At 35.9% G+C, this 25,741-nt stretch overlaps 2 protein-coding genes across 2 annotated transcripts; one reads left to right on the top strand and one right to left on the bottom strand.

The window, feature by feature from the left end:
- Window positions 1–268: 268 nt before the first annotated feature.
- Window positions 269–709, bottom strand: LOC106658491. The gene has a single exon (XM_014380491.1). It carries the CDS (start codon window positions 707–709, stop codon window positions 269–271), a length of 441 nt encoding a protein of 146 aa, XP_014235977.1.
- Window positions 710–10,530: 9,821 nt separating this feature from the next.
- On the top strand, window positions 10,531–22,791 carry LOC106658786 (prohormone-2-like). Its single transcript, XM_014380904.2, has 7 exons — window positions 10,531–10,743; window positions 14,214–14,336; window positions 14,985–15,219; window positions 20,670–20,777; window positions 20,876–20,955; window positions 21,020–21,312; window positions 21,398–22,791. Exons 2-7 carry the CDS (start codon window positions 14,216–14,218, stop codon window positions 21,482–21,484), a joined length of 924 nt encoding a protein of 307 aa, XP_014236390.1. The 5' UTR covers window positions 10,531–10,743; window positions 14,214–14,215; the 3' UTR covers window positions 21,485–22,791.
- Window positions 22,792–25,741: the final 2,950 nt, after the last annotated feature.

Here is a 25,741-nt window from a genome sequence, read left to right as displayed (position 1 = left end):
TCCTGGGCAGCCTTGCAGTGATTGTGGTTTAGCTGTAAGATCCTCATTNTTTTTTTTTTTTTTTTTTTTTTTTTTTTAATGGGAGCGATGGGCTCAGTTTATTTAAAAAGAAAAATGTATTACAATACATTTGCGTATTTTTGCTACATATGTTATGTAGGGTAAGAGGTGGAGAAATAAATATATGATGTATAAAACAAAAAGTGTGAAAGGCCCATCGACATCTCCTTCTGCCCCTGTTTGACCCCCGCGAGACCGCCGTTGGGCATTACTTCGCGGGGAGAGGCTGGGCTGGTGCACCGAGCTCGTTTATCGGCGGGCTTGGTTTGTCTTCTGTGCGAATGGGCAGTACTGGCTTGTGGACGCATGGTCGTGGACAGCGCCTTGCTCGTGGCAAAAGACGCACGTTGGATTGTTCGATCTTGCAGTCCTTTCTCCGATGGCCTGTTGGTCCGCAGCGGAAACAGTGCGCCGACCGTTCAGGTCCCTTACAGCGAGCCGAGATGTGGCCGGGGCTCCAGCAGCGATAGCAGCGTAGGGTATCCTCGCGACCACGGATGCGGCAGTTGACCCAGCTAATCCTTATGTGACCGAGTTTCAGCGCCTTGGCGGCTAAGTCATCCGGGAGCGCGGCGACAGCCACCTGCGTTCCCGGTTTCCGCAGCGTTTTGACTGCATCCTTGTTGATATGCGGGGTACTCAGAGGCATATTTAGGTATAGGCTATATAGGCTATAGCCTAGGGCGGCAAATTTTGAGGGGTGGCAAGCTGAAGAGAAAGAAAGTAAGCATAAAAATGTCTTGTCAAAAATCCCAGAGTTAGGCAAATTTTTTAACCCGTTAACGCCCAAATGGACAGAATTTTCTTTTCTTATATAGTTTGCAATTAAATCATCTATCAACGCGAGAAAAATTCTCGAGTACCCATTTTCTATGTAAAATTGAATGTACTTTTTAAATATGAGTTTATAACCTCGAATAAAAGTTAAAAAAAGTTATGTACAATTTACTGCGAAAAAACACGATTTTGAAAAAACTTTTACTGAAATTTTTTTTTACGAAAGAGACTTAAACTGTGGCATGTAACACCCAAAACTGTGAAATAAGAACCTAAAGTTTGAAGTTTTGTAGGTGGGATTTAAATAATGAAGATGGTAAGCACCAAAAAATACACTTTTCCAAAAGTACTTTAAACTTTAGGTTCTTAATCCGCAATTTCAGGCATTACTGGTCACAGTTTAAGTCTCTTTCATAAAAAAAATTTAAATCAAAGTATTTTTTCACGATTCAAAATAGTGTTTTTTTGGTAAATCTTTTTGTGTGAACTCGGATTTTTTAGGGGCGGCTTCTTTCTCCTAGCCTACAGCGCCAAAAATGTAAATCCGCCCTTGGGGGTACTCAGCGATGTGCTCAGAGCTTCGGCGTTCTCATTCTCGGTGGTACACTCGTCGAGATCCCTGATCTCGATCATGGTAGTATGCTGTAGGGCGCTGGCAGTGGCCTTGTCACCGAGGACTTTGTTCAATTCCGTGCCGAGGGGTGTGTGAGTGTTTTTTTTTCTTCTGCTCCACCCCATTCGGACACTCACCGGTATCCGCCGCTAGGCATAATTGCTTCGGTGAGGCCATATCAAAGATCCCCACCTATAAAATTCTAATTTGAACCTTGCGCACAGTGCCGAAAGACTAAAATAGCAAAAATAAGCTATTGTCAAAGTTATCAATTTTATGTTGAAAATGTAGATTGTCATTAAACTGTGATTTACATCACAAAAATGCCAAAGAGGAGTGAATTGGTGAATCACTCTCCTTAATAACTATGTTGATGATCGTCTACCTGTATGGTTCATAATAATATCAACACTTTAGGAAAAGTACATTTTCATTACGAAAAATTCCAAGAGTCGAATTTTCTAGGAAAAAAGGATTATGAAAAGTGGATCAATATAATAATTTAAATTATTTTTCAAAATTTATTTATTCATATAAATAATATGGAAAATTAACACCGTCTGATTATAAAAAATACTGTAAATGTGCTTATGCATCTGCCAAGCAAATATTATATAAATCTTGGTTCGTCATCTTGCTAAGGATCTGTTCACAGCAGTTAATCGGCAGTCGGCAGCGTATGAGATTCATGTAAGGATCCAGTGCCCAACGCCGGAAAAATCCTCTAGACATTATCTCGCACAGACGCAACTGACAAGCCTCTTGTTTAAGTCCTTCGGTAAGTATCGCAAATCTAAAGTAGTCCTCATACGTGAGTAGTTTATCTTCCTCTTCGGGGGTTAACTTACTCCACTCGTAGAGCGACAGACTCGGGTCGTTATCCCTTATCATAATCTCCTTCATTGTGCTCATGAACTCCTCGTCGTCGAACCAACATTTATCAAGATTCGACGGCTTCTCGAACAAATCGCGTTCAGCGAAGAATTTCATGATCGTCAGAGCGTCGCTTCGGTTGAACTCATATCCTCTTTGCTCAAGATTTTCAGCGATGACCAGTAAACTAGACGCCACTATCAATTTAAAATTATCGTACATAAGAAGGAAGTGTCGCGCATCCAACTTCTCGGCGAAGTCACTCGCGGTTGGGAAAACGAAGCTTGATAGATCGGCCCCGTAATCCAAGAGTATATCGACCACGCGAGGCACGAGATTTTCCACGGCCCATCGAAGAGGTGTCCGGCCCCTCCAGTCCTGAATGTCGACTAGAGCTGTCTGCTGTCGTTCGTCCCAGATCTCGACGAACAACTCCATCACTTCATCGTCGTCGTCGTCGTCGTCGTCGGCGTCATACTGGCTAATGAGGTGCAGAGGAGTCACTCCGACGTTGTTTGCTAAACTTTGATCGGCGCCTCTTCTCAATAGCAATTTGAGCAGTTGTCTGTTGCGGTGTATAAATGCCTTGTGGAACGGTGTATTGCCTAATCTGTCCGCGACGTCGACTTGAACCTTCAGCTGTCGTTCGTCGCAAATCTTGAAGAATAGCTCGGCTAGCCCTTGACTGCGAAATGACTTGTTTATGATGTGCAGAGGGGTCTATCCTTTCGCAGTGGCTATATTCGGGCTGGCACCTCTTCTCAATAGCAATTCGACCACCTTCTTGTTACCCCATTGGAGAGCATCGTGCAACGGTGTATAGCCCTCCTTGTCCTGAACATCGACTTGAGCCGTCTGCTGTCGTTCGTCCCATATCTCGAAGAACAACTCCACCAATTCATCGTCGTCGTCGTCGTCGTCATACCGGCTAATAAGGTGCAGAGGAGTCTCTCCGTCGTTGTTTGCTAAACTTTGATCGGCGCCTCTTCTCAATAGCAATTCGACCAGTTGTCTGTTGTGGTATATCAATGCCGTGCGGAACGGTGTATTACCTAATCTGTCCGTGGCGTCGACTTGAACCTTCAGCTGTCGTTCGTCGCAAATCTTGAAGAATAACTCGGGTAGTCCTTGACTGTCATCTTTCTTGCCTATGATGTGCAGAGGGGTCCATCCTTTCGCATTGGCTATATTCGGGCTGGCGCCTCTTCTCAATAGCAATTCGACTACCTTCTTGTCACCGCATTCGAGAGCCTCGTGCAATGGTGTATTGCCTAACTTGTTCTGGACATCGAGCCGCAACATTTGATTGTTTTCGTCGCAGAATTTGAATAACATCTTCGCCAAATCGTCGTCATCGTTTTTCTCGCAAATATAGTGTAGAGGAGTCGAACCGTCCTGATCGATGAAATTCGGATTGGCGCTTCGTTCGAGCAGCAATTCGACGAGCTTCTTATTTCTGTATTTCACCGCCCGGTGCAGCGGCGTCCTACCCGACTTGTCCTTGACATTGACCGGTACCATCCACCGTAGGTCGTCGCAGATCTTGAAAAAAAACTTGGCCAAGTCAACGTGATCATCATCGGTATGTATGCAAAAATGGTGTAGAGGAGTCTGTCCTGCGTTGTTGGCTAATATTGGATTGGCGCCTCTTCTCAATAGCAACTCGACCACCTTCGTTGTGTTGTCGTAATTCAATGCCACTGCAAAGTGTATCGGCGAATCACCTGTATTTTGCACGAGGAGATCGGGATCCTGACCGTGGTCGAGGAATTTCTTCACCACGTCGTCCAAGCCAAACTCGCAAGCCAGATGAAAATGAGTAATACCGTGTTTACTGGTGAAATTCACGTCAAATCTGTCATATATTTCGAAAAGGTCACGAATCACGTTCAACCCGGATAAACCTGCGATGTGCACTGCCGTGAAGCGACGAGATATTGGCTTGCCTGCCTCGTCTAGTTTCGGCTCGTCCTTGAAGCCTGTTCGAGCTACAAACTTGATAAATCGTTGCAGTTGAAGAGGATCTTTCTTATTTTTGGTAGCCTCCATGAGAAGCCAGTCAATTTCTTCGGCACGGAAAACGTCTAGAAGATTTGGAAGCTGTACCTTCCAGTCGCTCGTCAAGTGAAAAAGTCGAAGGAGAAGACCACGTCGCTCCTTTACTATATTCCAATCGATCGCGGCTCGCATCTCTTTTAATTCTTTTAATTGGGACATTGTTCGGCACACTCACACACGCAACACTTGTATTGTAAAATAGTTTTCAATTTTTTTCACGAAAAAACCACAGGCCACAATAGACGAGATATACCTTTGGTGTTCATGCCGCGAAGTTGTAACACGTACTGTCTGCGATCGACACTTTGTACTAGACACTAGAGAGAAAAAAAAACACATGGGCGCAGGTTGAATAGGCTATGTGCGGCGACGATTAAAAACTGAAAGTCCAGTGTGGGAGGAGACTCTCGTGTGCGTGTAACATATGCATCGTTAAGTGAAAGTAACACATTGCCGGGCATAGGAGTCGTCCAAACTTCTACAACACAGTCACAGCAGTGCGATTGGAGTGGACATTCAATTGTTATAGCTTCGAAAATATTACAAATAAATTAAAACAATTTCGTAACGTTTTATTTTAAATAAAAACCACTACCAATTGATTGGCAAAAATCTTCCACGTGAATTTTCAATGCAGTTTTTTCCATCTATGTAAACCGAATTTTCTACGACATCTGGTTCCAAATCTCATTTTCAAGCCTGTTACATACCCACGTGAAAGTAATATATGACGTATTCCACGCTCGACCAGACAGTGGGCTCGCGCGGGGCATTTTTTATTGTATCGCAACTTTTCTAACTCGCTGTAGCCGACGCAATTTAGTCTGAAAAAATATTGCGCACATGCATTCCGATAGATTTTTGTCTGTTCTTTCCAATTGGGGTATCAGTTTTTCGAAAAAAGTTAATTTTCATGGAGAAAACTGACTTCAAAGTTAACTCAATTTTTCGGCAAGTATGCCCCCTTCGATTTTATTCGTAGATATCTCAATCGATAGGTAATCTAATAACAAAGGTCTGTGTAAAATTTCAAGTTGGAGACTCGAACGGTTCAAAAGTTATGAACAATCAAGTAGCAAAAAACGTAGTTTTCGGACGAAATTTTGCCGCGCGCGGCTGCTCTCCGCTCAGCCGGTAGGAGAGGGGGTAACAGGAGTCAACGAGAATAGATGCGCGCGGCCGGAATTTTTTGTATGACCCAAGTTTGTGTGTAAGCTAAATTAAAATTAAATTAGTATTTAAGTTATTTATAGATAAAAATATACGGTAGTATATAAAATTATACTATACTGATTATTGTAGATACTGCTGCTTGATTTAAGCGAGGTCTGAAATGGTCTGATTCGCCGTCACTTTTTTTTACCCGTAGATTTTCCATTTAATGTGAAGCCAGATATTGCATCTGGTATAAATATGTTTTGCATGAGAAGACTTGCAAATGTTGTCTGCTTAGATTGAGACTTTTGAATATTAAGCAAGGCAACTTCTGCAATGTATACTTTTGAATTTGGTATCAATTCTATAATCTGGAAAGATGACAATCATATTTTTACTTGTATGCTCACGATTTTAAATATAATAAATGAATGAGTACCCCTTGGTCAGGATCAGCTTTTGTATATTCAAGTGTCTACAAACCCTCTTCATCGCTACCATTATCTCCTTCTGGATGATTGATTAATATCAGATTCATCTGACATTCTGTTACTTCTTTCAGGACTTTTACTCTCCCATAAAAAAATAAAATCAAATAAAAAAACGATTTTGTTGTTTTGTACATAATATATTGTGCACGTACCACACATATTCGTATCCAATGTTTTTACTATGATTTTTCATCTACATCAGATTCATCATCACTCGATTCTAATCCGTATAACACCTTTTTCTAGAATTTTGAAAATTTCGAATTTTAATATTTTTTTCCTAAAAAAGAGCTGTTAGATGGAGAATTGTAATTCATGACATGATCGTCAAAACATTGGAGTAAATTGATAAAAGAATTCTGCAAGTAAAATAATAATACGGAGACGTACTTATAAGATCCCGCGCGCTCGAGTAGCCGTTGATAGTGATACGCAAAGCTCGCGAAAAAAAACGACCCTAGAAGAGCGGGAAAGAGACGGAGATAAGTCTTAGGAAAGAGAAGTGACAAATTTACAAGATACCAGGGATAGTCCATTTAAAATGTCATAGCTGCGACACACCGAAAGAGAGACGAGATTCTTTATTGTCGCATAACAACGAAAAGAGCTTTATGTGACTTGTTGGATTCAATAAATGACTTTCTGCCAAAACCGAATTATCTCCCTCGTAATGAGCAATTTTGAATGAAATTCCTTCTTCATGAAGCTACTTGCCAATAAATTGGCAGCAGTTTTTTTTGTTCATAGCTAATATTATTATTATGAGCATATTGAACTGGAGTTATATTTTCTACGCAAAAGTTATATAAGAATTATATAAGTCATATTAAAAAACAATAGCCATAAAATTTAATAAAAAAGGGTATTCGATACGAGAAAATTTATCATCAACAAAACTTTAAATTTAAATAAGCTTTAAGGATACAAAGTGAGGAAAATTAAATTTGAAGAGCACTACAGTGCAATAATCAAGAGCATGTGCGGTGAGTTACGTAGAGAAGTGCTTGCTCTTGTCGACATGCTCGTCACACTGTGTGCCACAAAATCGTGCTTTTAACATATATTAATGATCTTCTCGTTTATGTGACGCACAATGAATCCATTTAAAGTTTTAAAATTTACATTCAAATTTAAGTGAATAAGTCTCAAATTCATTTGTATTCTCAATGTTCAATATATTACTGAAACAATAATAGGCAAAATTTAGGCTTATTCCCCTTTTTCTCATTGCATTGTGATTCTAATAAAACCTTTGCAATACATAATATTCTTTACTATTTCACGAAAGTTAACCATGAAAGTGGAACTCTGAATTTTCTAATTACCAAATTTCTTTACAAATTGCGGTAAATCAAATCAAAAGATCTAATATGACCTTGATTATTATAACTATAATTAAGTAACATCTTTAAAAAATGTAATCTAAGATATAAATTTTTACAACTCGTTTCGTAAAATTTGGTATTTTAGATTAATATTATTTGCTTATCATTATTAATCAAATTTTATGCATTTATTTATTTAATGTTCAAAATTTTTGCGTAATATATGACTGCATATAATATCAATTTTATAGTGTAATTTCATTTTTGCATAAGAAGAAATGTAATTAAAAATTGAATTTTTGACTTTTCGCTTGACAAAAGGTTTTGATTACGGTGATTCACGAAATAGTTATTTATTCAGCAAAATGCTACACGATTTCACTGCCAGTTCATGTTAGTTCATTCAGATTACTTAGATTGAAAAGTTTCATTTGTAGCACGACTTCTCTGCATTGCTTTGGCGATGAGTCTAATGCGTAAGTAAGTCAATAAATTTGAAATTTTACAAATAACGTTTTGTACGATACAATTTTTAAATAATCTTTTCACAAAAATTTTGATTATTTTTTTGGCTATCAGGATAAAGTAGTTTTTTTGCTTCGCATGATTACACAATAAGTAGCCAAAATAATTCACTATATGTTGAGAAGAAAACTATCAATTTTTTAAGAATACGTATTAGTTTTAATTTTGCACACATCTTTTGATTATATCAATTAAATTCAATTAAATGACTGATAGCATATTTACATCAGTTCAATCAATCACGCTGGAGTAACTGCTATGTAAAGGTTTCATGACGAATTGATTTAAATTAAACTTATAATACGCTCATATTTATATAGAGACTTAAGATTCCTTGATAAAAATCTTTTTTTTTTGTTTATTGTTATATTACTTATTCATTTCTTAGACACTTTATGCACATAATGTATTGTTTCTAAAACACATTTGAATAATATAATTAAATTCATATAATACGTATAATTAGATATTAATTCATGCAGCAATATTACATTTAAAATTTAGATAATTAATAATATTAACTTATGATAATTAAATGTATGCTTTGCATATTAATAACTTAACAATCTTTTTATTGTTTTTAATATTTACTTCATAAAATTTAATATGATTAAATGATTAATTTTGTTATTTATAAATTCACATATTAAACGGAGTAATGCAGGAAAATCTTATCGTACAAAATTTTAATCAAATATACTGATTAAATATTAATTAAATTTTTTTTTAGTCGCATTAATTCGAAATTTGTTTTGTTCTTTATCTGATATTAATAAAGGAAAGTGTTTGGCTCTTAAGTCTTTCTCACGCATGTCGCCTACGTAAACGTAAACCTTTGTTTTGAAAGTAAATTAATCTAGTTTATATTATATGACCCTTTTACCGGAATAAAATTAGACAAATAATTAAATCATAAATTCTAGTAAATAGATGATTTTTTTAAATTTAAAATTACCTATCAACGTTTACCCTCTTGCATCATCTACATTATTTGACATGATACTAATTTGAAGTAGTGTGGGGCACAGTTGGTTAACGTGGCCGAGGGAATGGCTTAACTTAACTAAAGTATATTTATTAAATATTAGGACCCTTTCATTATGAATATTCTTAAGGTGTACTTAGTAAAAATAATCTAAGTTGAAAGTAATAGAAAACAATTTATATCGAATCAAAAATACGTAAGCTAATTTAAAAACAGGTGGTACATGACACCAAAAAAATTAATTTACATGAAATCGCAATTTGAACTGTATTTTTCTAAAATGTAAAGATATTCCACACATAAAATTGATTAAACAAAGAAGAATCTCAAGTTTGAATGGAATAAAAATAGCACATTTTCAAGGTCACTAAGTCATAACTAATTCAATAAAAACGTATTGCGTAAAAGTAAACGTTTTCAAAAGGAACAAGTAGTTCGATTCAAGCTCGCGTCAGACGAGTAAATGCATGAATATTTCAATATTCTCACTGATGTTTCTCTGTACTTTTGTTCCATAAATAAAGAATTTTCTCTGCAATTTGGTAAATATGCAGTAATGTCGGAATTTATGTGAAATGAAATATCACTGTTGTTTTATGCAAAATGAATTCTGAAAATACCTTATTGCGAAACAAAACGCCCAAGTCGTACAAAATATTCACCATTAAAATCGTTTTATTATTAATTCGAGGACAAAATACAATTTCGAAAACAATTAATATAAAAGTTATCATTTGATTATATCATGAAAATATTTTTGATAAAACGTTCTACGGCTGTGTGTTTGATTTTATTGTTGTGGATTTTATTTTCGATGCCCACAATAGTTTCGATGATTATTTACTTACGCCCCTATTTTCGATCAAATTTAAATCAATTTTTTATATAGGATGGAAACTTGATATCTGATTTTGAATAATGTATTTCTGTCGAAAATGTTCGATTCATTCAGCCAATTATTAAAAAAAATTTCTTACGTGCAATTAAGTTGTTAATATTAATTATTGATCAAATATAGGGACATGATCGAAAATAGGGGCGAAAATATAACCTTACGTTAGTATACATTGCTTGAAAAAAATGCTTGCTCTCTGTCAATTTTTTAGTATTTATAAAAAAAGAACGTGTTTTCACCCTTATTAGATAAAAAATTGTTTCATTTGTTTTCAAAACCGAGTATATAGAATATCATTTAAGAGCATCAAATTTCTACTTTCGTTTAAATTTTGAACTCGAAGAAATTGTCGAAGTTCAAAAAATATAATACCCATACCCTAATTAAGTCAGAAAAATGACTCCATTTTTCTTCGTACGAAATACGAGAAACATGGAAAAAAATTGCCGAGACAAGAAAACACATCGCTAATAAAAAATCAGCTCGAGTCGAAATGAAGTATTTTCCCTGTGCGTGTGTGCGAAAGTCTATGAATATGTGTATGCGCGCGCGCGTGTGTCTTCTAATCGGAGCATATCATGTACAGCACAGCTGCCTATGTGTGAGAGGGTATACACATTTTTTATACAGTACGCAGGCAGGATCAGTGGGAGGGGGGCGGGTGGCAGCGTCAGACTTGCGTGGGCGGCAGCGGCGAACTCGAGCCGCAGCGAGATCTCGATCCTGCGCGCCTGTCCGACGTGTGCTACTATAATAGCGGCTCCGAGCCATTGACGACCGGAACGTTCGCTGCTAAGGACGCAGAGTCTCCTCTTTCTCTTCCGCACGAGCGCGCACTAATAAACTACTTACTTACTTACTTACCTTTATCGTCCAAGTCGCGAAAATACCTCGATTAGACTTTATTTGAATACGCCGTCGCTATATTGCAGTTATAGGAGATAAAGAAGCACGATTATTATACAGTCGTCGATAAATACAGAAAGGTAAGCTTTTTTATATTTTTCTATAAAGATATAATATATAAATTTTCAAATTTTAACTCGTATCGAATAATCAATAGCCGAGGAATAAATTTCATTGATTGGCGTTCAACTAATGTTTTATTATGTTTAATTTCATTAAACTTTCAATTTTCAAATTTTTCTCTTTGAAAAATTTGCTTCACTACCCACAAAGCGGTAAAGTTTATTTTTATACCTAGTGCCAATTATTTCTTCACTCGAATTCATACGCACGCCGAAGCCATACACAGAGGCGTGAGATCGCGGAGTCGCCGTACATCATTATTCGCGGCTTATGGTGCAGAATAAGTAACACCGCAGCAGCGTCGAGTATATTCAATCTTTCTGCATTGGTCGGTAAAACTAGACGCAATTAAACGTATGCTGTGCATACCGCAGACGGAAAATCCATATGCAACAAGTAGCAGCGGCCGACGCTTCGATATACACTTTGGCAGCGTCACTCATATCATACATGCAGCTGCAGCATTTAGAGCCGGACGCGCACTCTATGTAGCTATATGTAGCCCCGAGCCGTACGATACTCGGAGCTTGCGACGACGATACCCGCGGCGAGCTTTCGCCTACCCTACTACTAATGCGTACCGCGTCCCGCCGTTATTCTCTCGCCTCTCGCGGTATTCATTATTGACGTCAGACCTTGACGTCAGACCAGTCCGGACTGCTGGTGCCGCCGCTCGATTGACTTTCGACCGACACCCGCTTCTTCTTCTCTTTCTTTTTTGTTGTTGTTGTCGTCGTCGTCGTCGTCGTCGTTTTCTTTTCCTTTCGTTCGTCTCTGCGTACGTGTCTCGGTGATCACTGCGCCCTATACACGCGACAGTATACATGTAGGCAATCAGCCGTGTATTATTATTTGTCGGGGTTCGTCAGCGTCTCGTCTTTTATTGATTCTCCGCGTACATTTGTTTACTTTGCGATTTTTTATTCAATGTAGCATTGGCCTCTGCGATGAATAGCAAATTTCCAGTCCTGCAGCTTCGAGCTCTCGCGGCAAAACTCTATTGATTGAACACGAATACGAGTTATCCCATTGGATCGATCATAGCGATGCACAATGTAAAAAGTACCTTGAACAACGAGCTTTTTTTTCATGTACACATTGCACACGAAACTTTGCAATGTTTATTGCAGCTGTAACTTGTTTCGAGCTTTATGAATATTTATTCGACTCTGCATCACATAAAAGTTGAAAGGATATTTGGATTTTTCCCAACAATATGACAATGTTTTCTGAAATTCATCGAGTGGGGCTGTACTTTTCCTAAAAATAGTCGTCACTCTTGGCGCACTGAAATTCGTTGATTTATATTATTGTACAAAAAAAGAAAGAAAGAAAGAAAGAAAAGTGCGATCATTTTTCTCCTATTATACGTACAGATAATTACTGTACAAATCCCTTGGATTTATCAGTACGCGTTCTGGCTGATGATCGAGTCCATATGGCTCGAGCTGGTACGGTTGTTATAACGCGTACTCCCCCCCTCGACGACGACGATCCGTGTCAATGTCGTGCCTGCCCCGTACCTGTAATACTTATGCTTTTATACATGCCTTAACGGTATTAGCAGTCGGTCGATTAAACGCCACTCGGCGCTTCATCGATGCGTGCTCGGAAAGCTCGGTAAAAATAAGCTCCGCCATAGATTCGATTTTTATTCGACGAGCGCCGATCGAGATCGAGTCGAGCGCGCATACCTGCAATAGCTGCACGAGCAATCGCCGGAGAAAGCGAATGCCACCACGATTTCATTGCCTGTCCCTTGAACTAGAGGGTTCAAAACCAAGAGCAGCGGGTATAAATGCATACGCATTCAGCATAGAGCTGCTGTAGCTAGCGAGATCCATGACCTCGAGGATGCCCTACGTGTGCGTGCAAAGTTTGTACATTTAATATGCACGAAGCCAGCTGGATATACTCGGACTCGTCGCGGCTGCCGTTCGTGCATTGCTCGACCTTGCCTTGAATCTCGTAGCCGCGATCGAGTCCGAGTTCACTTAGTACATGATAACTAGCATACCCAGCACAGCCTTTATTTTTCCCTTTCTCGCGCGTAACGGGCGCCGTCGGGATCGCTCGACTGCGCCATCAACTTACCCTTTCGAAGCATTTATCATTTTTGTTGACGTGGTGAGATCAAACAGCGAGTAAAGCAGCTAACGCTATCGTAAATACGTGATGAGCTGCGTATCTAGAACGCGTGTCTCGGACCTGGAGCATCTTGAAACTATACTCATGGAGTTGCTATGATTGACCAGCAAATTAAACTTTATGCTTCACGCACGAGACTCGCTTATCATTGAAATACGCGTCTAGCAAGCAGAGAGCCACTAGAGACCTCAGAATAGTCGATTGCGTGTTACGCGCAGCTTCTCGACACGTGTGCACGTGAAGCTGTCCAGGGGTGCCCGACTGAGAGAGAGAGAGAGAAAGCTTGCCATAATGAAATATCTATATGTTCCACGTAGTGCAGGCTGCGGCGCGTGCAATATTCTCTTTTTAATTAGGTTTTCCCGACGCTGCTGCCTTTCACTGCATAACGCGCGGTCATGCCTCTACGCTTGTTCGCCTTTACGCTTTGATGAATTTCACCGCTACACTCGACAAGCATAATACGACCTTTACTCCCTTTTAGCGGAGTGAAAAATTATTTACCAAAGGAAATTATTAAAGGGCGGCCAATTTTGCGCGATTAGACTTTTGACGCGGACACCCCGACAAAGTCGACCGACGGGTACATAGTTCTTTTCACTCGTGAAATCCTATTTAGGTAATTGATCAATCTCGACTAGTTTGTGCGTCGCGCAAAAAAACACAAGCGCAACAGAAACTTACTTTGCTCCTTAATGTAACCTTCAAAACATGAAAACACTTTTAACAATTTCTAATTCATTTGAAAACTTTCTAATGTCCGTTTTATAATTTGAAAACTCAAGATTTTCATCTCAAACCTATAGTACGTTTATTCAAAAAAAAACATCGAATTTAAACACACGCTTGTGCGAGAAGATATTTTATCCGTTGAAATTTAAAAAATAAATTAATATTTCAAGACGCGTTTGCTTCGTTGCGAGGATTGAATTTCTATATGTACAGACGAGATCGTTCTATGTAGGTTATTTAAGTTTCCAACACTTTTAGTGCTTTTCCGTGCTGCAGGTAAATAAATAATAATACAATTGTTGGTTTGAGAGATATTCTTGTGCATAAGACTCCATCGCTCATCCTTTTCACTCTTTTTTTCCATCCATTTTCTTCGCTTCCTTTTATTTCGCGGCCGAGTTACGTAAACAGGAAACACTTCTCAAATATTTTACGGGTATCCGAACATTACCTAACCTTGGGTATTGTTAAAGCTTACGTATATCATCTGATATTTTATTAATATATCTTTTAATGTTTTATATATATATTGTTCGTTTGTGTGTAGAGATGATGACCGATTGGATACGTCTCTTGGCCATTTGCGCAGTTTTTGTTTTCGCAGTCCAAGCTCAGCCGACGGGATTGAACGACCCATCAAAAAAAGATGAAGAAACAACCAAACCTGCAGGTAATTATTGGCAGTTCCGTTCAAGAAAACGCCTTTATTTTCTCAATTATGATTTTTCATTACCCACGCAAATGAGCCCAAGTCATTTAAAAAGTCTTCTTCTCGACGATAACATTAAATAAACACAAAATATCACTCCTTCAGTCTTTCTCATTCTCTCTCTCTCTCTCTCTCTTTTGGTCGCCATATTGTCTTTAGTTGTCAAGCGATCGCAAGAAATTCTCATGTTCGGCAATCAGCAAACTCGACATAACACGGAACACAACAATGTTGCCATTGACGATAAAATAATGTCGGCGGATAAAAGTAAGAGCACAGATCAAAATTGATCATTATTTTTTTTAATATTATTATTTTTATTATGTATTGCACATAGAATATGCAGTTGTAAAATTGTTAGGATGGAGTGATTAAATAATTTTTTTTATTCATTTATCAACCAAAACTACTAAACAGCATTTCATTGCGTTTGATAACAGCACGATACATTATCAGTTATGTTGATTTTTCAATGAAAAATTCGTTTTTTTACGAAATCATTAGGCTGAAAATTGTACACTGATTCAATAGTTTCATTGTGCGTTTGAACGTTCGAGCAACATTTTTTGCGTATTATGAAGACTGACAGATTCTTATAACTTGATGCAGGAACACTCAGTAATTCTGGACTCGATGATGTCGCGTCGACGAGAGTTGAGAATGAGCATGACACGCAACAAAAGAAAGAAAATCAACAGCAAGAGCAACAGCAGCAGCAGATGCTGCAACAGCAACTGCAGCAGCAAGAGCAATTAGAAGCTGCGCAGCCGAAAGCTTTGCCAAGCTCGTTGTTGCTCGATCAGCTGGTTAGAAGCAACGCACCGCAACATGGGAAAAATTACGAGTGAGTTTTAATTACGTTCAATTTATTGGATAATAATCATACTGCCATATAATAAAAGAAATACACCATCTTGAGGACACGCTATCTTCAATACATAAATCAACACACTACTTGATAATTCTTCGAAGAGAAAAAAAATACCGGACGTAAATCGTCAAGCAATTTAATTGACTTTCAGTTCAAAATTATACATTTTTAAAAATATTCGTAATTTTTTACTTCCATGCATTTTTGGTGCTTTATTTTTCCGGTTTGGTTCATTACAACGATACATAACAGCTAGTTACTACAGATTATGCTTTTTGATTATTTTATCTTACTCACCAACAAATGAATGAAATTCATTTAAAATCGAATCGAAGTTCACTTAAAATTACCCTAAAACGTATATAAAATGAATGTACCAAACAATGCATCATTACTATTTGACTATTTTTCATCAATGACAGTATTATTTTGCTTGGTCAGTAGGTCTTGGGACCTTTTTCAATAGTTTTTTTTTAACTTTACAAATTTATTTATTGTATAAAAAAACGAAAAAACGTATTAAGAACAATTATTTGCGTTTTGAAAAGTGGCTTTGTTGCATCGACGTAAAATGTACATTTAAGTAGTACATATCAAAATGCGATCAGGCGTACATGGAAAATTTTATATTTTTATATTTTCGTATGAATAGTTTAATAGTGTTGAAATGTGATCTCTTTGTGTTAATTTAATTCATAAAAATATTTCATTTTAATTTTGATAATTTTCACCGAATGAAAGAAGCTAGTAGCAAAAAATCGGAATTTTCGGAGCATCAATTTTATTTTATTTTTCATTATATACTTGGTTGAGTAAAAGCGACGTACTCAAAAATTCAGTGAAAATGATTACAAAGTGTAGTGATTTATATAAATTCCAAATACTATAAAAATCAAGGATTAAAGCTGAGATTGTGTAAATTGCAAGTATACCTAAAAAACGCTGCAATCGTCGGTAAAATAACATTCCAACGGAGTAGCGAGTTAGGCTCGTCCATCTTGATTGCTCACCTGTAGCTTCACACGAAATTTAACCAAAGTGCTCATTCATTTTTAGTTTCATTTTTTAAGATTCTTTGAAATTAAAAAAAAAATATTAACAAATTGAATTTATTATACATTTTAAATTATAATCAAATTTGATCTTAAATAGTTGATAAATTTGATTTTATCGACTTAATCTTTTATCAGTTTTTCCTCATCTTATATTTTCAAAGATGAAATATACTGCACCTATATTTTACGATGTTTTTTTTAAAATTTACAACTCCAAGCTGATTGCGTCACTACAGCAAAATATACTCATACGCGCATGAAAGCATCGTCAGCTGCATCCACCGGGATTATCCTTTATCCCTATTGCATCGCCCGAAGGAAATCTCCATTGTAATTTAACCGAGTACGGTTGCCCTTTTACAAAAGTCTGAGTGCCTTTTAATGAAGCAATAAATACTTATATGGTAGGCTAAACAACCGAACGTCAATCATATTTTTGTAAAATGAACTCTTTGTAAAATTGAAGAAATATGCTTTACACAAATAATTAGTGTTAGTGCATGATTGAATGTAAAATTAAATGTATCAAATTAGTATAACACGAGCACCAGTCAATAAATCAAGCCTACCAATCTCGTTTATCATCAAAGGGATCGTAGAATTAAATTATGGAAATCAGTTTCCATTGATTTTGCTGGAAAAAAGTTAGAAAAAATCAGCTTCACTATCGAAGTGGTCGCCATTGACGATTAATTTATCAATACTAGTTGCAATACAAATGATTCGTAGAAAATTACACGAATCATTAATTGCACGGCACATTCATTACTGATTCCGTGTAAGCACGAGGAAAGGGCTTAGTCATCCGATACTGTTTCAACTATCAACGCAGGTATGACGTCGGTACACACACACGCACACAGATGGTCGGCCATATGTATGATCAAAAGCAGGCACAGAAAATTATCCCGTATTTGGGGCTCAGCATTATGGATTTATGAATAAATGTAATGAATAAGTATAAAAGTCGCCGAAACTTTGTTTGATACGAGCAAATACGTCAATATAAATAGAAGTGCTATTGAATTTTGTACGTATTCCATTCTGATGACATGTGTTCGGGACAGTTTGTTGTAGCATCTAAAAATATTTGTTATCTGTAGAAATGTGTTAAAAACAATCTACTCCCCTGAACCCACTTTACATGGACAATTGTCACAAATTAATGAATGGAAAGAAAATAAAAGGTAAACTAAGACGAACACAAAAAATGTAGGTAATCCTTTTGTCGAATATACATATAGGTTGCGAGCAAGTGTATTTACGATCGCTGAGAGAGAAGCGAAGTTACGAGTGGGGCGAAAAGCTGAATGGAATCGCGGATACGCTCACGCGGGCGAAGCGAAAGATCAGCGTGAAAGTAGGTCAACGAAGGAGAGCGTGTGTAGTGAAGCTGCGACGGCGACCGGGCCGCATAAGACCAGCTGATATCTCTACGCACATATATAGATACCTCATTCTCGTATTTTGTACGTATCTGTATATACGTATATAATACAGTCCTGCCGTCCGCCCGCGCGCTTAGCTCAGCATAGATTTCCTGCGGCTAGCTTATATCCAGCAACACGGCCGTATCGATCCCGAGCTTTGCCAGTGTGCGACTCTGCTGCGAGTGTCCCACCCCCGCGAACTCGCGCGCGCACACACACACACACACACACACGCACTTACATACATATATCTTATCTTATATGTATAAATACAAACACGCGCGCGCAATCAAGCGCAAGGAAGGAATTTGTTCTCAGAAAATGTGTATATCGGTCTGGCTGGAGAACGCCTACGCCAATCTCCACTATCGCGTTCTGCATATCTTTTTCAGCGTGGATTTATGTTTTATATTTTATGACCTACAGGGCACGTGCCTCACTTTATGTGTTATTTTTCGGATATTTTCTTTCTTTTTTAAGTGTACTTTGCGTGCACGTATCTAAATATATTTCTATAGGGAGCGATGACGAACTTTTTTTTTCATAAGAATTTTATTTACGCCGCAAACCACCGCTTTTTTGCTTCATATAAAGTTTAATTAAAAAAATTTACTGGCTGATTATTTCCGTTTACTTTACCTGAAACAATCTCTTATGTATTTTGAACAGTGGCTGCTTCGTAGTTAGTAGTTATAAATTTCCATTGGTGATTAAAAATCCATTTGTGATGATAATGTAAAAGCATTCAATGAGTCATAACGGCGGGAGTAAATCTTTCATGGATATTTAGCGCCAAAAATAAACATCTTTAGCATTTGATATATTTCAATGACAATAAATTTTCGAAATGTAAAAAACAATACAAACGCAAATTCAGCTTTTCATTAGCCAATCGACTTTCGAGGAACACAAAATCCAGAACGGCGCAATAAAAACTAACTGAGAAATTAAAGCGCTATAACCAAAGCTTTCAAGCGCTAGTATTAATTTTTATTCCTCCATCAACCTATCTTGTACGTTACCACTGCGTTGTTCTCTTTTGAGCGCGTAGGCGTCGATCTTTGGTATCGAGGAGCGCCTTTCGTGCGCCGTCTTGCAAGTATATAGTCGCAGCGCGAATACTGAGTTTTTTCTTCCTTACATAACTTGGAATGAATTTTCGAGGCCGACAGATAACTATTTTTTTATCTCATTTGATTTATATTAGAAATGCAAAGATTTTAAAAATCACTTTAGAGTCCTTGGTAATGAATTAAAAGTCGCGACTTCTTTGAAATAACATAAATTGTAGATGAACATAAAGATTGAAAGCAAGAAAAAGTCGATGTTATCGTTATTATTTTTCTTGAATAATTTTTGTGCTCGCGTGCACTCGACCTTACAGCGTACTCATTTTAAGATATAAAATATCTTTACCAATAATCATAAAGTTTAATGTTAATTTAACGGTATCTTTTTACTAAAGTAATATGAATCTGATGTAGGGGAACAATACTGACTAGTTCTTATTCAAACCTTATGAGTTGAGTGTACAGCCTAAGATTTATTCCTCAGCTAAGTTTATTCGCTATAATTATGGAGACTTATACATTAATAACAAGCTAAAAAAAAGTTTAATTTCATTATTTTGAGTCACAATTAAATTATGTTCGAGAAGCATTTGAAGAGAAGTGTCGAGTGCAGTACTGTATGTACTTAAATGAGTATTTTTTAAAAGAAATTAGATAAGCGTGGTACTGCCCTTTCGCTCGATATTTTTATATTTTCAAAGTGAGGCTTATTAATTTTATTTCAAGCTTTTATACACTTTTCTTGCTTTGCTGTGTTATTTTTTATTTCGAGTGCGACCATCAGCATTCCAAGCAGTGTATTTTTACAATGGGAAGTGAATTACAAAAGAAATAAAAACTTTTTAGCTTTAAGGGAAGGCTTTCATCTAGCGCCTCAAAAATGAAGTGTTTTTAGTGATTTTTTTTTCGTGGAAGGAAGTAAATAATGCAATCAAGTTTTTTGGTACTTATAAAGTATGTATTTAACTATATTTACACATTTTTTCAGACCAAAATATCGAATTATTTATCGCCTAGCAGCGTTTGATGGAGGTCGTGTTAAAAAAAGTTACCTCAACGGGCAGCAAGCTAGCGCCTTCAGTTTTTGCCCGAAACTAAAAATGCGAAGTTCCTTTTAAACTAGATGACATTTGCTGGAGGTTGAACCTAAATAATTGCAAAAAAATTGATAAAATGGCGGACTTCAGAAAAAAAATTTTTCTTTTTTGCTCTTTTTTGGCTCTTTTAAGGGCTGTAAAAAGTAATAATAATGAAAAAATTAAAAATTTTATAGGTTCAAACTCCAGATAATTTAATTAGCTTTAAAATAAAAAAAAAGTGTATCTTTAAGTGCAGTACTTTTCGAGATATCTTGCCGCCCGATTCAGAAAACATGGTTTCGAGAAAAACGCGTTTAAAGTTTTAGAAAGTGAATGTACGTACATGCATACATCGTTCCCTCGTAATAAGACAGCTTCGGTTTTTTGCCTATAGCTTCTTAACTAAATTGATTTTGGTAAAAAGGGTTTCGGGGGTGTATTCTACGGGAAATTTGCTAACTAAGTAAGCAACAACAAAAAAATCGATTTTTTGATCGAGTCTCATGAGAGCCTCTCAAATTTATATTTTATTTATTGATTGATATGAATCAAATGCGAATCTCTTTTCATTGAAGTAGTGAACTCGTAAAGTTTGTTGAAGTTTAGAATATTTTATTGGTCTTGAAGCCCATTTAAAATTATTTTTTTATTTTCAATAAGATTTTAGGGGAAAAATTCAAAGAATAAAAAACTCTCAGCTTAAGCTTTTTATTGCTTGATGATAAACTTTATATAGCCCATACGTTTCATGAATTTACGATTTATTCCAATTTTTTGGTTTATTTTCAGCCAACTGTCATATTATCAAGACCCACGCTACAAGCGAGAACTCGATATTGATCCGGAGGAGCTTATCGCTTTTCTCTCACTCTACGATAACGATCCACGCAATCGAGGGTAAGATCTTCTTGTACACATTGAAAAAGCTTTGATATTCATATCTATATTATTCGAACGAATGCCATTTTATTTTAAATATAAAAAAATAATTATAGAAACTGGAGATACAGCAACGAGGAATACGATGTCGATGATGATTCCGCTTTAATGGGAATGAGCGGTGACGATCCGAGAGGTAATAAAGTCATAAAACAAAAAACACCCAAAATGAATTTACTCATAGCTGCTGCTATTCGCAGGAAACAATTGGCCAGATGCTGAACTTGGTTATCCCCTGCAACAAGTGATTCGCAATCGTTACGAGCCTTTGAGCGCGTCAGAATTGGCGCGAAGCCGCTACTACACCGACAAGTATATGCCAAGCGGTTTGGACGCTCAGCAGCAACAGCAGCAGCCTTACAATAACGACGCTGCTGCCCTCCCTGAATACGGTACCCCCCAATATGGAGTCGCTTACGGTTCCGTGTCGCCTCATCGAAACGCCTATTACCAGCCAGAAAAAAGATTCATGGTCGCGAGAAAACGATCTCAAGTAAGAATCGTATGGCTTAGTTAAGAGAATTTTTATTCTGATTCGTTGATTGACGTACTCACGAAAACGTTCTTATCTCTTTTAGAATTACGATGGCTACGGCAACGCACACAATGGATTAATGTACAACAGTCACAATTATCCGGGCTACCAACATCGTCTTTTCTATTAAATAGCCAAGTGCAAAATTACCATGGTCGAATTGTATACAAACTGACCTGATGAAATTTTGAAAAACGCTGGGTAATCATTTTTATCTCGCATATTACACTTATACAGATACATTATCACTTAGTACATAAAGTTCCGAGGCGATGATTACTGTAAAATCTCTAAGAAGGTAGCGACGAAACAATTTTAAATAGGAGGAAAATGAGACTGTTAAAATCATGACTAATACCAATGTATTCGTAATTACTTAACTTAATCGAATCCATAATATATTGCGTTTAAACAAACTTTATCATAAAACTATGTGTACACATAATAACAAATAAACGCATACTATATAGGTGACATATCTTCGATCTGAGCTTGCACCCGACAATCTGCTATTGTAAAAAGCTCATTGCCAATTGTTTTTCTCCTGCACGCGCTACTGGTCCAAGAGCTCTATCAGCTGTATTATGCGATTTTTTTGGATCACGAAAGTATCTTTGAATTTCGAAATAAAATTTTCCTTTCTTTTATTGCATACCGTAGGCATTCGAAATGTGATAAATATAACAGCTGAACTGTACGAGTCGAGTGTAAGCACAATCGTCGCGATAGATCATTACGTAAAGTAAATAAATATTTTTCAATCTGACAGAATATGTTTTACAAGAATACGTAAAATAATAATTCATGTTTCAATATTTTACATAACGTTGCGTAGATGAATGAAATATCAAATTTTAATTTTAAAAAATTCAGATTCCTGCTCTTTAAATGTAAATGATGCATGTACTGCTTGAAATTCAATATTATAGATTTTCATTAATGAAAAAATAGAGTTCGTTTCATCGCGATTTGAATAACTATTTACGTGCTGGATAACGTAAGCCATTTATTAAATTAACGCATTTGTCTTTAAGTATAAAAATTATACAAATATGTAAATGTATATTTATATACAAGTATATGATATATAAATATATGAGAACGCAAAGACTCTAAGTTCGATTACGAACAATTTTCTAAATGTCCAATCATATTTTTTTATTCACTCATAAAGTAGAAAACAGTTCCAAATAATTTAAATCAAAGGGTTCAAATCAATTGTTTCATATTGATAATTTTAAATATCTTAAACTTTTCTTCAATGAAAAAACTAGGATATATGTAGAGGCAACATTTTCATTTTTAATATTTAAAATTAATACTTAAAAGTTTTGAAAGGATTTTCGATGTAATAATTTATTTTATATGTTGTCAGTACCAGAGCATTGACAAATGAAAGTTTTTAAAATACAATGCATTTTCATGTGACATAAGGTATACGCTCGAATTCTTATTAATGCATTTTTAAGAATGAAATTGGCCATTAAGAATAAAAATGTATTAAATTGGTTCAAGTCTTTCACCCATAGTATAATAATTGTGATAGAATATTATCAACCTTTATGATATTTTGGCTCAGAGGTGTAATAGTACCAAGTCGGCAAAGTATAACAAGAATTTAAAAAAAATTATTTTTGAAAATAAAATAATAATAGTAATTAAAATAGTTTGAACTATAAAAAATATAATACTGATCCGTTGAACAATAAATATTATGAACTAGATATATTTTTTTTACTAGAATAATAATCGTGATAATTTCAAACTAATGAATTTTCAAAGAAGTATAAAGAAAATTAAATTGACAAGCTTTATTCACTTCAAAACTTCAATAGAGTAAGTTAGAGAGAGGTATATTTTATTAAAGCGAATTAATATATCTCAAATAAAAAAAAGTATTTTCAGAATAAAGAAGAAAAACGGACTTACATGTTGATAGATCCATTATTATACAATATATACCCGGAGAAAATTTCTTGAAATGTGCGTAATTGTCGCGTAACATATTATTTGACCGAATCACTCTATTTCTGTGCAACCCGACGCTAGCATTAGCCTCAGTAATATCCTCAGTTTTTATCAGAAATATACCTTGAAAACTATCAAACTTGATGTAAAAATATTCTCATATTTTGATTGGAACGATGAAAATAAAACATTTTTCGAAATATCAAGCTCTGAATGTTTGGCATCAATTTTCCGGGTAACAATAAGAAAATTCAGGAAATCTAACGTCACTATCGGAAAACTGAAGAAATTTCCTATCAAAACCGTCAATTTTTCTTTCTTCTTTTCAATATTTTTAAAGCGAGTTAGAAATTGAGTAATTCAGCCAAATAATGCCGCGTGGCAGAGCGTTAGGACACTTCAGGGAATTTACCCCACGTATTAGGTATTTTTATGTATATTTATTGACTGATGACTAAAGACTTAGGTCTGTCATAGCCCATTAAAAATTGAATGGAAAAATTCGAATCTAAAAGAACCGCATTTTTTATCTTTGAGTTTTTAATTAAAAAAAAGGAATGAAATTAGCAAAAAAAAAAGAAAAGAACGAAAACGCTTAAAATTAATAAAAAAAATGTGTGCATTTTTTTTAGAATTTCTTGAGAACTATTGATTTAATTTATTTTCTCTATGCACAATCTGAAATTATAATCGCATCATTTCTTATGCTGTAGTCGGTTTAGAGATTCAACTTTTTCTATGAAAAATAAACCGTTATTATTTTCAATTCTGTAAAATTGATCCGTTGTTCTAATATGCGTTATTCAAAATTGATGGTATACTATTATAATAAACGTATTTAAAATGTATTATAGAAATAATATTCTTTATCATGCATACTCGACACTAAATATTCTTCCGATTTTTTCACTTCCAATTTACCAAACAATTTATTGTACGAATAATATGCTAATTTTAATCATAACAATTGATATGTTTATTCATGAACCTTATTTTCATTCAAGCTTATTATTCAAAATGCATAAATGTTATATTTTGCCAATTATATGGAAAAATACTGAGTCAATCAAGGTAACTACTTTACTTATTATAAAAATAGTAACCCCTCGTTTTGATAAGAAAAACCTTGGCTGCATGCGTTGTGAAATATGCTACTTGACTCGGCGTAGTTTAAAACCCGAGCGCATCGAGAGTCCTTATAGCTGCCTTGAAAAGTGTCCTCCATGGCATCGTACGCAATTTTATTACTAGTTTTGTTTTAGTTGGGGAGACGGAGAATCCACATTCGGGAATATGATTACTGATTTTAGCAATAATTAAGTTCTAATGAGCAGAGTTGATGTCGAATGACTTGGTATAAAGAGCAATATCATCGGCTAAATTAAGGATTTGACAGTCGTTATCTAAGGAGATATTGAGGTATCGAATACCAATATATGTAGAGGATGGGACTCGAGTCGCAGCTTTGTGTAACATCTTTATACGATTGAACGGGTCCTCGAGATGACCATTGACATTTAAAATAAATTTTTCGTTTTGAATTAAAGTTATAATAGAAGAGTCAAACAGATTTTTGGAGACCCGATAATATACTGCATTTTTAAATTATATGCACCGTTAGCAACTTTCTTGATGGGGTATTTAAAAAAAATAGATACTAAAAGAGGTGTGATAGAATGGCCCTCAAGATCTCCAGACTTACAAGGAGAGCTTTTCAGGTGCGGGTCATGGATTTGCTCCAAAATTTTTTTGCGGGCTCCTGGTACCCAATACTGAAGCTCCCTGCGCTTACTTTAATCCAATGGGCCTTAGGGACCATTTTGTAGAGGATTTTCCACATTATAAAAAAATCTTTGTTATTTTCTATATCGAAATAGAAGTACTTAAACGAAAAAATGGGACGATCATAAGTCTTAAAATTTTTCAAAGAATCTGCTTGAATTTTTTCAGAATTTTTGGGACCATCTACCACTCTCTTTACGAAGTCCTAAAATCTACTAAAAAAAGCGTCAAATTTGGGCCTCTTGAATTAAGTGATAGATGGCCCCAAAAATCCTGAAAAAATTCAAGCATATTCTTTGAAAAATTTTAAGACTTTTGATCGTCCCATTTTTTCGTTTAAGTACTTCTATTTTGATATAGAAAATAACAAAGATTTTTTTATAATGTGGAAAATCCTCTACAAAATGGGCCTTAAGGCCCATTGGATCAAACTAAGCATAGAGAGCTTCAGTTTTGGGTACCAGGAGACTGCAAAAAAATTTTGGAGCAAATCCATGACCCGCACCTGAAAAGCTCTCCTTGTTAGTGCTCTTAGATTATTTTTGTAGGGTTACTTAACCCATTAAGTCCCAAGAGGACGTTTTTTCAACACTTCATTCGGCCACTGTATTTTTGGTGTAAATGGGGCCAAAAAAAT

Source organism: Trichogramma pretiosum, unplaced genomic scaffold (genome assembly GCF_000599845.2).
Source record: "Trichogramma pretiosum strain Unisexual culture from Peru unplaced genomic scaffold, Tpre_2.0 scaffold10, whole genome shotgun sequence".
In the NCBI taxonomy this organism is placed as follows: domain Eukaryota; kingdom Metazoa; phylum Arthropoda; class Insecta; order Hymenoptera; family Trichogrammatidae; genus Trichogramma; species Trichogramma pretiosum.
The sequence above is the reverse complement of the archived record's forward strand: the minus strand, read 5'-3'. Positions and strand labels throughout refer to the sequence as shown.